The sequence below is a fragment of the Otolemur garnettii genome, unplaced genomic scaffold, assembly GCF_000181295.1.
Source record: "Otolemur garnettii isolate 467f Iridium unplaced genomic scaffold, OtoGar3 scaffold00014, whole genome shotgun sequence".
In the NCBI taxonomy this organism is placed as follows: domain Eukaryota; kingdom Metazoa; phylum Chordata; class Mammalia; order Primates; family Galagidae; genus Otolemur; species Otolemur garnettii.
This window is the reverse complement of record NW_003852409.1, coordinates 27,307,281-27,320,947: the sequence shown is the minus strand read 5'-3', so window position 1 is coordinate 27,320,947 and position 13,667 is coordinate 27,307,281. Positions and strand designations below refer to the sequence as shown.

General features: G+C 48.8%; 1 protein-coding gene across 1 annotated transcript in view; it reads right to left on the bottom strand.

Annotated features, from left to right (window-relative positions):
- ADGRD2 (adhesion G protein-coupled receptor D2) overlaps positions 1-7,071 on the bottom strand; it is a 30,243-nt gene extending 23,172 nt beyond the window's left edge. Inside the window, 2 exon segments of the mRNA XM_012802336.2 lie at positions 2,378-2,449; positions 6,980-7,071. Coding sequence (XP_012657790.2) covers positions 2,378-2,449; positions 6,980-7,071 — 164 coding nt within the window.
- Between the last annotated feature and the right edge of the window lie 6,596 nt (positions 7,072-13,667).

Here is a 13,667-nt window from a genome sequence, read left to right as displayed (position 1 = left end):
ACCCCTCTTACTTCTGTTAGATCACTTGGCCCTTTCTTTGGTTCCCATACTCCAGTAGAGCCAACTACTAGGCTAGGAGCCCAGGCTGGGGTGAGCTACCCACCAGGGATGACATTTACTTGCACAAAGGGATGGTCTCTAGGAGCCCCTGCAGGACCAGAGCTGGAAATGCTGTAGCCCTGGTGAGCTAGGGAGAGATGGAAGGCAGTAGCAATCCACTGGCCAGAGAGGGGTGGACGCAGAGCTCAGGGTCCCTGCAGGGGGAAAGGGAAGTTCAGGGCCATAGGGGCTTCCTTGTGCTCTTTGGGTTCCCCACTTGCCACTCAAGACTCAGCTTCCTCAGTCCTCTGCTGACTCCCCAGCCTCACCTGTTCCCCTGTTCCTCTATGCAGTCACCTTTTCTCCTATTCTCCAGGCTGCAGACCTTTGACCATGCTGGCCCTCCTGTCTAGACTAGCCTCCCAGTCTTGCAGTGGCAACTCCTTCAAGGTTAGCCAGGCACTATGGTAAGGGGATGCCCTAATCTTGGATGACTTGGGGACCACTCATTCCTGGCAACCTAGGGAGCTCTGCTTCAGCCCTGGCCATGCAAAAATGTATCTGGGAAGACACTGTGTCTCACCAACCAGCTTCCTGCCACCTGGAACTCTGGAGCCATCACCAGTGATGATTCATACCCTTTCTCTTCTTTGGATACAGCCTGAAAATCAAATGCCCCAGAACAGGAAGTCTCAGAGGTTCTCGCTTTTTGGATCCTGAAAGCACCAATTTACTGTCACTTTTCCCTCTTTTAAACAACACCTGCATCCACCTTCACCCCACTCCCACCCCCAAGTGGGCAGGGAATTGTAGGAGCCTGGTCTAGGGGTGCCCGGCATGTGCTGGCACAGAGTTTGGTCTTAGCAAATTCTGACTCCCTCCCTTTCTTGTACGCATTTGCCTGTGTTTGCTCCCCCAAGCCCCTTGGTGTCCACCTTTCTTGCTCACCAAACAAGAGAGAGAGAGAGCGGAGAGCGCGAGAGCGAGCTTAGCACCCACTGCGCATACTTCCTTTGGAAGGGCTGATGAGCCTAGGACAAGGGCCTCACCTGCTCTGCTGGTCCCTCGCCTGTTCCCAATCCGGGGTCCTCACCCGCTTTTCCTGGCTTGGCATGTGTGGCGGGTCCACCCTCTGCGACGTGTCTGCAGGGACATGGAGGCAGGTGCTGGCTTTGGGCTCCCGGGCTCCTGGCCGGACCAATCCCCGCCCCTCGGCCCCGCCCCTCGGAGCCACCTGCCCCACCCTCCTGTTCACGCGCCAGGCCAGCAGAGACCCTGCCTCCCGGTGTGTGGAAAGTCCCTGGACTCGCCAATTGTCAATATCTACCCCCCTCCCCCAGCACATGGGTGCAGTCACCCCATCAGGAAGGCTACGTTGTGAAACTTGTGTCCAGAGTAGACTTGTGGAAGCTGAAGAATCCTTGGGCTTCCTGGTCGCATCAGAGGCCTGGCTTGTTGGAGAAGAGGGCTCCCTTGCTCATCTCCTTTGCCTTCAACCTGCTGCGAGGAGGGGCTGTCACACCCATCTTCCAGAGGAGGACTGAAGGCTCTGACCCCAAGTTAGGCAGTTGGCCATTGGCAGACTCTGGCTTGAACCTGGTCTCTGGGTGTTCATCCAGGACATTTAAAAGGTAGCCACAGGGGCTGGGTGCTCCTAGCACTCTGGGAGGCTGAGGTGGGAGGATAGCTTGAGCCCAGGAGTTTGAGGTTGCAGTGAAGTGTGATAAAACACCACTGCACTCTAGCTGGGCTGCGACAGGGCAAGACTGTCTCAGAAAAAAAAAAAAGTAATGCTAAATAATGTACGGAAGGGAGAGAGGGCAGAGCTGGGGCCAGGGGTGTAGAGGGAGACTGAGGGGTTGGGGAAGTGGAGGCGAAGGTTCCCCATGGCAGCATGCAGTAGGGACTGGGGGTACACCTTCCTGGCCTCAGTAGCAGGGGTTCCTGGTGGGAGAGAGGTTAGACTTGAGTAAACCCAGGGCCCAGGCTTTGGGGTCAGGCAGATCCATCCTAGTTGGTGTTGACTCTAACCCGAGGCACATTACTGAACTTCTCTAGGCCTCAGTTTCCCTGTCTGTCACATGGAGCTGACAGATAATGCTTGACCCATAAGGTTGCTGTGAAACTTAAATGACTCTGATGTAATGAGCACCAAGCCCACAGCTTGTACATGGTGCCTGGCACCAGTCCACTTAGCTTTTTTGTTGAAACTTAATTTGCACGTTTTCAAATAGCCCGTTGGCAACATGCTAGTTCCTTTTTACAATTTTTTTTTTTTTTTTTACTGTGGTAAGACACATAGCATACAATTTACCATCTTACGATGTTTTATTTTTTAAAGAAGGAGAGTAATCAGGGTGGATGGTACACTGTTCCGTGTGCTATTCTGAAGGTTCTGAGAACTTTCAGACTAAAATTTGGGAGGTAAGAGATCTCTACCTGGGGCAGAGCTCTGAGTATTTCCCTGGGTCCTGGGCCAGCAGATGGGAGTGGGGACAACTTAGTTTTCCTGTGTTTGCGACCTGCCCACTCTCTATCCAGATCTAGTTCCCCGAGCCAGTAAGGAGGGCAGGAAGGAGGGGCCTGAGGTGGAACCCTCACCCTGCCTGGTGCACTGGGCCTTTCCTCACCTCCACACTCTCATTCAAGGCAAGGATTCTTTGTAGCCCATTTTACAGAGGTGCAAACTGAGCCTAGACGGAAGGTGGAACTTGCCTGAGGTCTCATGGCTGGGAAGGGATGGGCTGTAGGCCAGCCTCCTGGCCTGCTCTTTCTCTGGATGGTGGGTGGAGTTCAGCCATTCTCCTTTGTGTGCCTTCCAGCTCCTCTGCCCTACCCTTCTTGGCCCATCCCAAATCTCTGCCTGGAGCCTAGGTAATGACCTTCCCATCTTTGGCAAAGCCCCGCCCTGGGGCCCTCAGCCAGCTCCCTCCTTCTAAGGGCCACATTTCCCAGGAGTTGCTCCTGGAGATGGCCAAGGACCATGGGGATGAGGGGGAATCCATGAACCCTGATTTGAGGCCCCCACACAGTTGGGATGTATTTGGGCCATGGTCTGGCCTAATCTCTCTTCCTCAGACCCTGGGCATGGTCCAGCTGGCACCAAAGGGCTGTCCATCAGCTTTATAGGAATAGCTCTGACAGCCCCTTGTCTCTGTGGACAAGACCTGGAGGCTGTGGTAAGTGATAGCCAGTGGTTACCATTGTCTGGGTAGCTGGGATGGGGAGTGGTGAGGGCAGCTGTGGCCTAGGGCTGCCTCAAGGGGCACCTAAGGACAGTTTGTTCTTCACCCCTGAGCTCTGGCCCTGCCTTAGCTGCTTGGTCAAACTTCCCATAGCCCAGGGCCAGAAATTTGGAAGGAAAAGCAGCTGAGAGTTTTTCACTTTGGGCTCACCACAATCCCTGCGGAGTTCAGGCTTGGCCATCAACCAACTTTTATACAACTTGAGCAAGTCTCTCTACCCAGTTCTTTCTTCCACAGACTCTGAGAAGAGATTTGTATTGGAGTCAGTGTCATTTTCCTCTGCGGGACTGGCTCCCACTCTCTAGAAAAAATAGAGTCCATTCCCCTCCCCACATTCCTATCTGGCCTCTGAGTAGCCAGGGTGGGCCCAGAATCCACACTGCTTCCTCTCTTGCCTGCTCCATCCCTTCTCCCGTGCAGCAGAGTGATCTCTCTAAATCTCCCAACCAATCCTGTCCCTCCTCTGCTCAAAATCCTTCTGTGGCTCCCTAGTGCCTCCAAGAGGAAGTCCATGCTTCTTCTCATGGCTAGCATGATCTACCCCTGGCCTTCCTACCCCGTCACTGTGCCTCTTGCCTTCACCCTCCAGCCAGAGTGAACATCTTTTTGTCCTCACCTCTGGGCCTTTCCACATGCTCTTTCCTCTGCTTAGGAATGGGGCTGGGGCAGCCTGCCTCCAAGTCTTTTCTGATTCATTTCTACTTATCCTTCAGGTCTCTAGGATGCTCTTCCTGCTCCTACCTTAAACTGGCTCAGAAACCCCCCAGTTACAGCAAATGCCAGGAAATTGCCTGCCTATTCCCCAACCCCCAGCACCCAGGTCAAACTTGACATAGCGAGCACTTTGCCTTTGTTGAAGGACTGAAAGATCGATCCAACAGACATACTCACACCCAGACAGACGTCTGTGACTCTAAGTTGTGTATATGAGTATGTGCTGGAGAGAGGGCAGAGGGAAGTGGACTCGCCTTCATGGGCCCCCAAAGCCTGACACAAGCCTGCTTGTGGCCCCCAGATTGTGAAATACCACTTTAGTGCCAACCCATGGCAGAACCCTCCCCAGCCAGTGAGAAAAGAGAAGACTCTCCCATCTACCCGACCTGTCCCTGCCTGTCAGGGGGCAGCTCCAGAAGCTAAAAGGTGGAAGCAGCTGGTAAATAAATGCTCCTTGAGCTGGGAGTCAGAAGCCCTCCTTGCCATCCCCCGTTCCAGGCCCCTTTCTGCCATCTGCCAGAGTAGGAGCCTGAATCAGTCATGCGCATGCTCTTAGTTTTGACTAAGCCCAGCCTGGAGCCTAGGCAGCAGGTGCTCAATAAATGGGTGTGTGTATTAGGAAGGAACCAAGAAGCAGAAAAGGAAAGGGAAAGCACCTGTGGCCACATGGCAAGTCTGTGGCACAGCTTAAGCCTCCCCAGCCTACCTCACACAGACTGTTTAACACATCTCTTTTCTCAAAGCTTAAAGATATTTTTACCTGGCTGGGCACAGTGGCTCACACTTATAATCCTAGCACTCTGGGAGGCCAAGGCAGTGGATAGCCTGAGCTTAGTAGTTTGAAATCAGCCTGAGCAAGAGTGAGACCCTGTCTCTACTAAAAATAGAAAAAATTAGCTGAGCATCATGGCAGACACCTGTAGTCCCAGGTACTTGGGAGGCTGAGGCAAAAGGATTGCTCAAGTCCAAGAATATGAGGTTGCTATGAACTATGATGCCATAGTACTCTACCCTGGGTGAGAGTGAGATGCTCAAAAATTTTTTTTTATTTTTTTCACCTGATGTAACTGAGTGCCTGCTCATGGATTTCTTTTGGGGGTGATAAAAGTCGTAAAATTGGTTGTGGTAATGGCTGCACAACTCTGCAAGTGCACTGTAAACCACTGAGTTGTGTACTGTCCATAGGTGAATTGTTTAGTATATGAACTATACCTCAATAGAGCTGTTATTTAAAAAAAAGAGGAATACTGAACTTGAAGTCAGAGGTACACGAACTTGTTGAGTTCTCTCGTCTGTGACTTGGGATCCTATTCACTACCCTGCCTTCTTTTTAGGAGCTTATAGAATCAAATGAGAGGGTCAAGTTACTTTCGAAGTACTCCCCTTGGCCATCTGGTGACCTTAGTAATATTCAGCAGTGATGTATGTAGCATTTTTTCTAGGATGAGTTCATGACTTTACTTGTCTGATCTCATATAAATATGAAATAAAAAATACAAAGTGAAAAATGTATGAGGAAAGATGTTCTTCAGTTTTAATCAAAAGAATAAAAACAATAGCAATTTTAAGGTACCATTTTATGATACTGATTTGACAAAAACCTTCTTAAAATCATAAAACTCTGTGATGGCACAATTGTAGTGAAATCAGTACACTTAGGCACAGTTACATAGCGTAAAAATAGCACAACATTCTTATAAAATCAATAGAGTACTACATCAAGAACACCAAAAAATGTTAAAATCTTTGACATAAGTAATTTTTCCCTGTGGCCAATGCTTTGTTTTGTTGAAAACAATCAGAAGCTATGTAAACGTCCAATAAATATGTTACAACTCATCTACTTGATGAAATACTAAGCCATTAAAGACGAGAATTTAAAAAATAATCCAGTGATAAGGAAACTGCAAATGGCATAACAGGTAAAGAAAAAAGCATAAATTATGTGTGGTATAATTGCAACTCAGTACAACTTTAGATGGACTAGAGCAGATACTGTTCAAAACTAGTATTTGTCCTTCCTATTCTTTATTCAACATGTGCTCACTTTCCAGCCTCCCTAGCGTTTTTAGAGAGCCCAGTTACCACTGAGATTTAAAAGAAAGTCTCCTGTAGGGGTGTTTAGGGAACTATTTTGCTTTCCTGATGATAGGGACTGTCATAGTTCTCATCATTCTCTCCCCATCTTCCTTCTGCTTTGAATGCAGGTAAGATGCCTGGAGCTGCAGTAGCCTTCCTGTGACTATGAGGCAGCAAGTTTGTCAAAAAGGAGTCTTTCAAAAGTAATGGAACAGCAAGATTGAAAGATGTCACTGAACTGAGCTGTTTTCCCAACCTGGGATTGATATGTGAGGAAAATGAACCCCCATTTATTTAAAGCAGCGTTGTTACTTGATGCTGAAAGCATTCCTAGATGCTACAAGGACAAAGACTTAAAATCCAATGGACAGAGCCCACTGTTTGGAGATTGACTAACTATAGTTCCAATCCCATTTCTCCCACTGTCTTATTGTGTGATTTCAGCCACTTCCCCTGTGTTGAGTCTCATTTCCTCAGCTCAGAATGAAGCTAATGACACTACCTCTTGGGCTTTGCAAGGGTAGAAGGACATGACAGAGTTGGAAGTGTTTTGTTGTTAACAGCAAAGTGACAGGTTTAATCTCATCCAACTAAGATCTGAGTTAAAACAAAAGATGAAATTAGCTGTTGTGTTAGGAGAGGGGAATTGGTTATCGGTTTTTTTCCTTCCTCTTTTTTGTCTCAAATAGTCTTCAAGGCTGCTCTGGGTCTCTCTCTCCTGGACAGCGCACCCTGGGCTGTGGCTTTCTTGGTCCTGCGTGGAGGTGGCGGTAGGTGGAGCTCGTGGCTTGCAGCAGAGCTGGGAGGCTGTGGGCCCTTCACCTGCCCTGGCGGGCTGTGGAGTCCCAGCAGCAGCGGCAGTGACTTGAGGTAAAAATAATCAGGGAAGGACAGCTGCTTACTTGTCAGCAACCAAGAGGGAAATAAAGCTCATGTCCCCTCCAGCGAAAACCTGCTCTCCGGGTCCCCCGGCTCCTGCCACCAACTGCTCCATGTCCGCGTGCCAATCCAATTTGAACGCCTGCGAGTCACCCCAGAGAGGGCTTATTTTAACTTCATCAAGCGCAGAGAAAAACATCCAAGCTGGAGGGAGGGAGGGAGGGGAGCAGGTGCTTGGGGGCCCAGGCTGGGGATGGGTCCCAGGGGCTCCTGTCCCTCCAATGGTTGGACTTGGGGTCCCCTTCTCCTAGTCAGGTTCAACAATTGACCAAGTCATTCATTTTTCTGAGGCCTAGTACCCACCATCTGGGTATTCCCCCAAATTAAAAGGAGAAAGTCCCCATGTGCTGGCTCAGCTCACCTTTCCAGTTCCCCAAACTCCTCTCCTGTTCCCACTCTTCTTCAAACCCTCTCTGCTGGGGCTATACCAGGCCTTCAGGAAAGCCCAAGTGTGGTTTCTTGAGCCTCTGTGCCTTTCTCCTGAACTGACTTTCCTCTGTTTCTCTGCCTGGTCGGTGTCCAGAAATTCTAGTCAGGTTTCCTGAGAGTTCCCAGTCAGGCTCCAAGACTCAGCTTGGTCTCACTGGCTGCTTCCCCAATCCCTTCAGGCAGGGCGAGTTGTCCTCTGCATTTCCTATGGGATGTTGTACATCTTCTGCTTAACAAGGAATGGGGTCTGCCTCCCTTCTCCCCTCCATGTTTTTCCCTCACTCCTTCCCTCATTTCCAGCAAATGCACTGAACCCCCATCTTCCACTAGGCCCTGTGCCGGGTGTTTGGGACAGATGTGAATCCTGACTAGGCCAGGTCCTCAAGGAGCACTGGTGTGGACAGCGGCAGCGTGAAACTAAGCCAGGGCCAGGGGCAGCGGGGGCAGTGTGGCAGCAAAGTGGGAAGCATGGTTACTTTGCTTTTGTTTCTTCCTAGTTTGGTTTTTAATCAAAGGTTACAGAGACATTTCTGATCCCCAGTCCAATTCTAGGGGACTCCCATCTTTAGTTTATTTGTTTCTACATTGTTAGCAGGGCTTGGCCTCCAAGGGACCATGGGGCTTATCTCTCCAGGAGACCGTTGGAAATGATTGGAAGAGAGCCAAGTGTCCTGGGCAGCCTGGAGGTGGGGACAGAGGACAATGTGTGATCCCAGTGTGCTTGTTCTGCAAGGGAGGGATGTGGCCCAGGCAGGAGCAGGGCTGGTGGCTTGTTGATCCCCTGCTCCATCTCTGACTCCCAGCCCAGCGGCGTCCAAAGTGGCCTCAGTGGCACAGGGGCGGGCTCTGGGCATGGTGGAGGCTGTCTATGCTGCATGTCCGATTGTTTGGAAAGTCTGAAAACTTAATTGTTTCCTAGGCCATGATGTAAAGTCCTGGCATCAAGGGGTGTGTCAATACATCCCAGGGCTGAACATGTCACCAGGCTGGGTCCCTGTTGAGGTGGGCCTTTTGGAGGATGGGTAGGTAGTGTGTATGCTGTAGTTTAGATGTTTGTTCCCCTAAACCTGTGCTAAAATTTGATCCTCAGTGATGGAGATGCAGCATAAGAGGAGGTATTTGGGACATGGGGGCAGATCCCTCATGAATGTCTTGGCGCTGTCCTTGGGGTAATGAGTGAGTTCCCACTCTATTAGTTCACCCGAGAGCTGGTTGTTAAAAAGATCCTGGCACCGCCTGGTTCTCTTGCTTCCTCTCTTGCCATGTGGTCTCTGCACATGCCGGCTCCCTTTCACCTCCTGCCATGAGTGCGAGCAGCCTGAGGCCCTCACCAGATGCCCAGCCAGTAAAATTATGAGCCAAAAGAAACTCTTTAATATATAAATTACCCAGTGTCAGGTTTTTTGTTTTTTTTTTTGAGACGGAGCCTCAAGCTATCCCCCTGGGTAGAGTGCCATGGCCTCACAGCTCACAGCAACCTCCAACGCCTGGGCTCAAGCGAATCTCCTGCCTCAGCCTCCCAAGTAGCTGGGACTACAGGCGCCCGCCACAACGCCTGGCCATTTTTTGGTTGCAGCCGTCATTGTTGTTTGGCGGGCCTGGGCTGGGGTTACGAACCCGCCACCTTAAGTGTATGTGGCTGGCACCTTAGCCGCTTGAGCCACAGGTGCCGAGCCCAGGTTTTTTTTTTTTAATAGCAACACTAAACAGACTAAAGCAATGTGAGAGGAAGAAGAGGGAATTCTGTAGGGGTGTGTGGGGGAGAGTGAAGACGAAGGGACTGGCATAGCAGCTTGGTGGGGAAGCAGCTTTCTCAGGGCCAGCCAGTTGGAGGGGCTGAGGGGGCCTTTGACTTCACTCAGGTGTAATTCGTCTCCCACAAGTGAGTGACAGCGCTGGCTTGAGACATGCTCCTCAGAGTTGATCTTGAATACTCCATCTTTGTGCTCTTGAACCCACACCTTTGGCTTCCAGATGGACCTCCTTGGGAGAAGCCAGACCCAGTGGACTCCCTCATGGTCCCGGCACCTAGAGGATGGAGAGAGAGGCCCCTCTGTGAAGACCCACCTGCTACACAGTGGGGTGGAGAGAGCCTGGCCTGTGAGTCAGGCCATGTTCTAGCTGTAGTGGGCACCCATCACTTCCCATGTGTCCAGCCCACCTGCTTCACTGGGGGAATTCTCCTCCCCATCATTCATGAGGTTCCACTCTGCTTGCCTCTCCTCAAAAGCAAACCAACAAGTAACATGAAATGCACTGGAAATGGGCCTGAGCCTTGGTTTGGCCATTCTAGTCACATCTGAAGCTGTTCCATTCAGAACTCTGCCCTGGATACTTTGTTGTGGGGTGAGAAGAACAGGGGGTCCTGACTCTGGGATTTCTGAATTGGAAAGATATGAAGCTAGAAGTGCTTGTAGCCATGTGTCATGAGGTAGGTTTGGCTGTACACAATAAAAGACTTCAAATAAAATTGGCATGAACAATGTAAAGATTTATTTTTTAACGTAAAAGACATCCAGTGGTGACCAGTCAAGGGCTTATGTCACTGATGCATTAGTCTCTCCTGACCCAAAATGGCTGCCAAAGCTCCAGTCATTCTACTCGTGTTTTAGGTAATGGGAAGGAGAATAAGTAGGTGAGCTCCTTCTAGCTGAGTCAGCTCCCTTTAAGCAACCTTCCCAGAAATACTACAGTAAACTTCTATTTACAGATCACTGGTCACAAGGGAATTTGAGAAATATTACTTTTTTTTTTTTTTTTGCTTATTTGTTTCTTTTCAGAGATAGGTCTTGTTGTGTTGCCAAGGCTGGTCTTGAACTCATGGCCTCAAGTAATACTCCTGCCTTAGCCTCCTCAGTAGCTGAGATTGCAGGTATGAGCCATCAAGGCTGCCCCAAATAAAGCAAGTTTTCTTTCCTTGCCATAGGCTGGATTTCTCCTCGTATCCACATGCAGTGGGGAGGAATAAAGCCAAGCTGAGAGGAGGGAACTCAGATTTTGGGAGAAACATACAAAGAGGGAGGGAAGCAGAGAGGCAGAGGCAGAGAGTTGACAGGGGGATGAGGACTTCCCCGAGAACCTAAACCCAAAGGGTGTCTGAAGCCAGCCCAGCTCCTCGAGCTCCAGGTCGCCTGGCTTAACACTCCCCTTCCTCTTCTTCTTAGGCCCAGTTGGATGGGATTCCTGTCACTGGTAACAGGAAGAATGTGCTGACCTCAGGCGAGGACTTACTGTCTTCGAACCTTTTTTTTTTGAGACAGTGTCTCAGTTAGTCACCCTTGGTAGAGTGCCTTCGCGTTACAGCTCACAGCAACCTCCAGCTCTTGGGCTTAGGCGATTCTCTTGCCTCAGCCTCCCAATAGCTGGGACTACAGGCGCCTGCCACAACAGCCGGCTATTTTTTTGCAGTTTGGCTGGGGCCAGGTTTGAACCCGCCACCCACCAGCGCCCTACTCACTGAGCCACAGGCTCCACCCTTACTGTCTTCAAGCCTTGATAGTCTTTTCTGAGAAACGGGAATCCTATTGTGCACCAGGTAAAGCCACGACAAGGAGTGAATATGTGACACCAGCCACGTGCCAGCAGGGAGCCCTACCTGGAGCAGCCTGGCTGACCTGAATGGCTGTTCTTTGTCCTGCACCAGCTCTAGGGATTCTGTGCCATGATTGCCAAGGATTTACACAGAACCACACTGGGCCCGAGGTGCTGGCCAGGCTTGGGAGTTTCCTGGACACCTGAATAGGGGTGTGAAAACTAAAGCTAAAATATGGAGAGAAGGCAGTGGGAAAGCTGGAGAGATTCCTGGAGCATAGAAACAGCTGCTACCTTGTTGTGGGGGTCATGGCAATGGGCACAGGCAGAAGGGGCCTGCTGCTTGGGTGAGAGCCTAGAAGTGTCAGGTGCTGGGCAATGGGAATCCACCTTCAGCTTGGACATGTGGTTAATCTGGCCCAACCCTTTTTCTGCTCCTTCTGGAATGGCACCTGGTTTTTTGGAGGGGAGCCCCTCTTCTATAATTCTTCCTTGTGGTGCTGGGAGGGGCCGACCCCATCCCATCATCCAGGGGTGGTATGTTTGTTTTCTATTGCTGTCATAACAAGTTACCACCAATTTAGCAACTTAAAACAACACAAATCAATTATCTCACGATTCAGAAGTGCTGGTTCAACAGTTTTCAGAAGACGGAATCAAGGGGTTTGCAAGGTTGTGTGCCTTTCCGGAGGTTTGGGGGGTAAATCTATCTACAGACCTATTCAGACTGTTGGCTAGATTCTGTTCCCATAGATGCAGGACTAAGGACCCCATCTCCTTGCTGGCTCTCACCCAGGGGCTAGTATTTGTGCTAGCGGCCCTTCAATTCTTTCTCATGCATTCTGTGTGTCCCCTTCCCCCAGGAAGGATCCAATTTCTCTCTCTGCCATATTTCTTTGCCTTCCTCTTCTGCCACATCTTTTTTCCTGCCTTTTCCCCTACTCTTTTAAAGGGGACGTGGGCACATGTGATTACAGTGGACCCACTTGGATAATCCGGGGTAATCTTTTTAAAAGGTCAGCTGATTAGGAACCTTAATTACAACTGCAAAGTTTAAAGCAGTGTCATCACAGCATGGATCAGTCAGCATTCTCCAGAGAAACAGAACCAACAAGATGTGTGTTTGGATGAATGCATGGCTGGATAGATAGGTAGATAAATAAGGATTTATTTTGAGAAATTGGCTCACACAGTTATTAAAGCTTGGTAAATCAAAAATCTATAGTGTAAGCCAGCAGGCTGGAGACGTAGGGGAGAGTTAAACTTCAAGTCCAAAGTTAGAAGGCTGGCAAAATTCCTTCTTGCTCAGAGGAGATCAGACTTTCATTTAATTAAGACTTTCAACTGATTGCTTGAGCCTCACCAATATATGGCAGTAATGTGCTTTATTCAAAATCCACTGATTTAAATGTTAGTCTCATCCCAAAATATACCTTCACAGAAACATGAGGAATAATGGTTTAGAAAACATTTGAGACTGTGGCCCAGCCAAGTTGACACATAAAATTAACCATCACGTGGCAGTACCTAGGTTATTGTTTTGTTGAATAACCAAGAATAGAAACCATAGGGGAGCCATCTTTAGAATTTTGATTACTATACTTGGGTATATAACTCAGGCTCATCCAATCAGAGTATGCCATGGCCCTGACCAAAGAGATTCATTCTAGCATGACCCAAGAGGCCCACTGAGTCTTCTAATAAAATTGTTGGGAAATAGGATTTTCTGACTGGGGTGGCCATCTCCTCCACAATTTAGGGTAAAGTCAAGCAGAAGAAAGCAAACCAACAAGGTGAAAGAGTTTCTGTGGCCATTGTGTCTGAGCTCAGCCATCAACAAAACTAGTATTGATCAATTTCTCTAAAAACCAATACTCCAAGAACTAGTTCACCAAAAATCCACACATGATTACATCACATATGAAATGGGCAATTTTCCAAATGGACCAAATGCATCTATTAAACAAAATTTATTTCTTTTAACTGTCAATGACATTTGCAGTAATTTATAATGGATGGGACGGCTGTTAAAAGATGTCTGAAAAATTTGGTTGACTGATTTTGATTTTGTTTCTATACTAGAATGTTCAATTTGTCATAAGATAAAAGTCCAGAGTAATTTACTCTTCTTATAAAAATATTTTATATTCAGAAAGTATATTTCCTCATGCATCTTCGTGTATTTCCTGGTATCAGTCAGGACATACCAGGTTGTGCTGCAGTAATAAACAACTCCTAAATCTCAGTGCTTTAAAATAATAGTTTTGTGGTTTTGTTTGTTTTGCTCATGCTACATTTCCATCCTGGTCAAGTAGAGGTTTCATTCTTGTAGCATCAATGTCTGCTTTGTGGAACTCAGGCTGATAGAAAGGCCATCATCCAGACTGTTGGGAGTCACTGTGGCCAAAGTTAAAAAAGAGCTCTAGAGAGCCTTGTCCTGGCATTTGAATGCTCCAGACCTGAAGTGATACACATTGGTTGTGTTCACTATTCTTGGGTTCCACACAGCCACAAATGATCTAGGAAGTTTAACTTATGTGCTTAGAAGACAGATCTGGAAATATTTGGTGAGCAGACTAATGACTACTTTAATTAAAAATATTTTGGGGCTCGGCGCCTATAGCTCAACCGGCTAAGGCGCCAGCCACGTACACCTAAGGTGGCGGGTTCGAATCCCCAGCCCGGACCCGC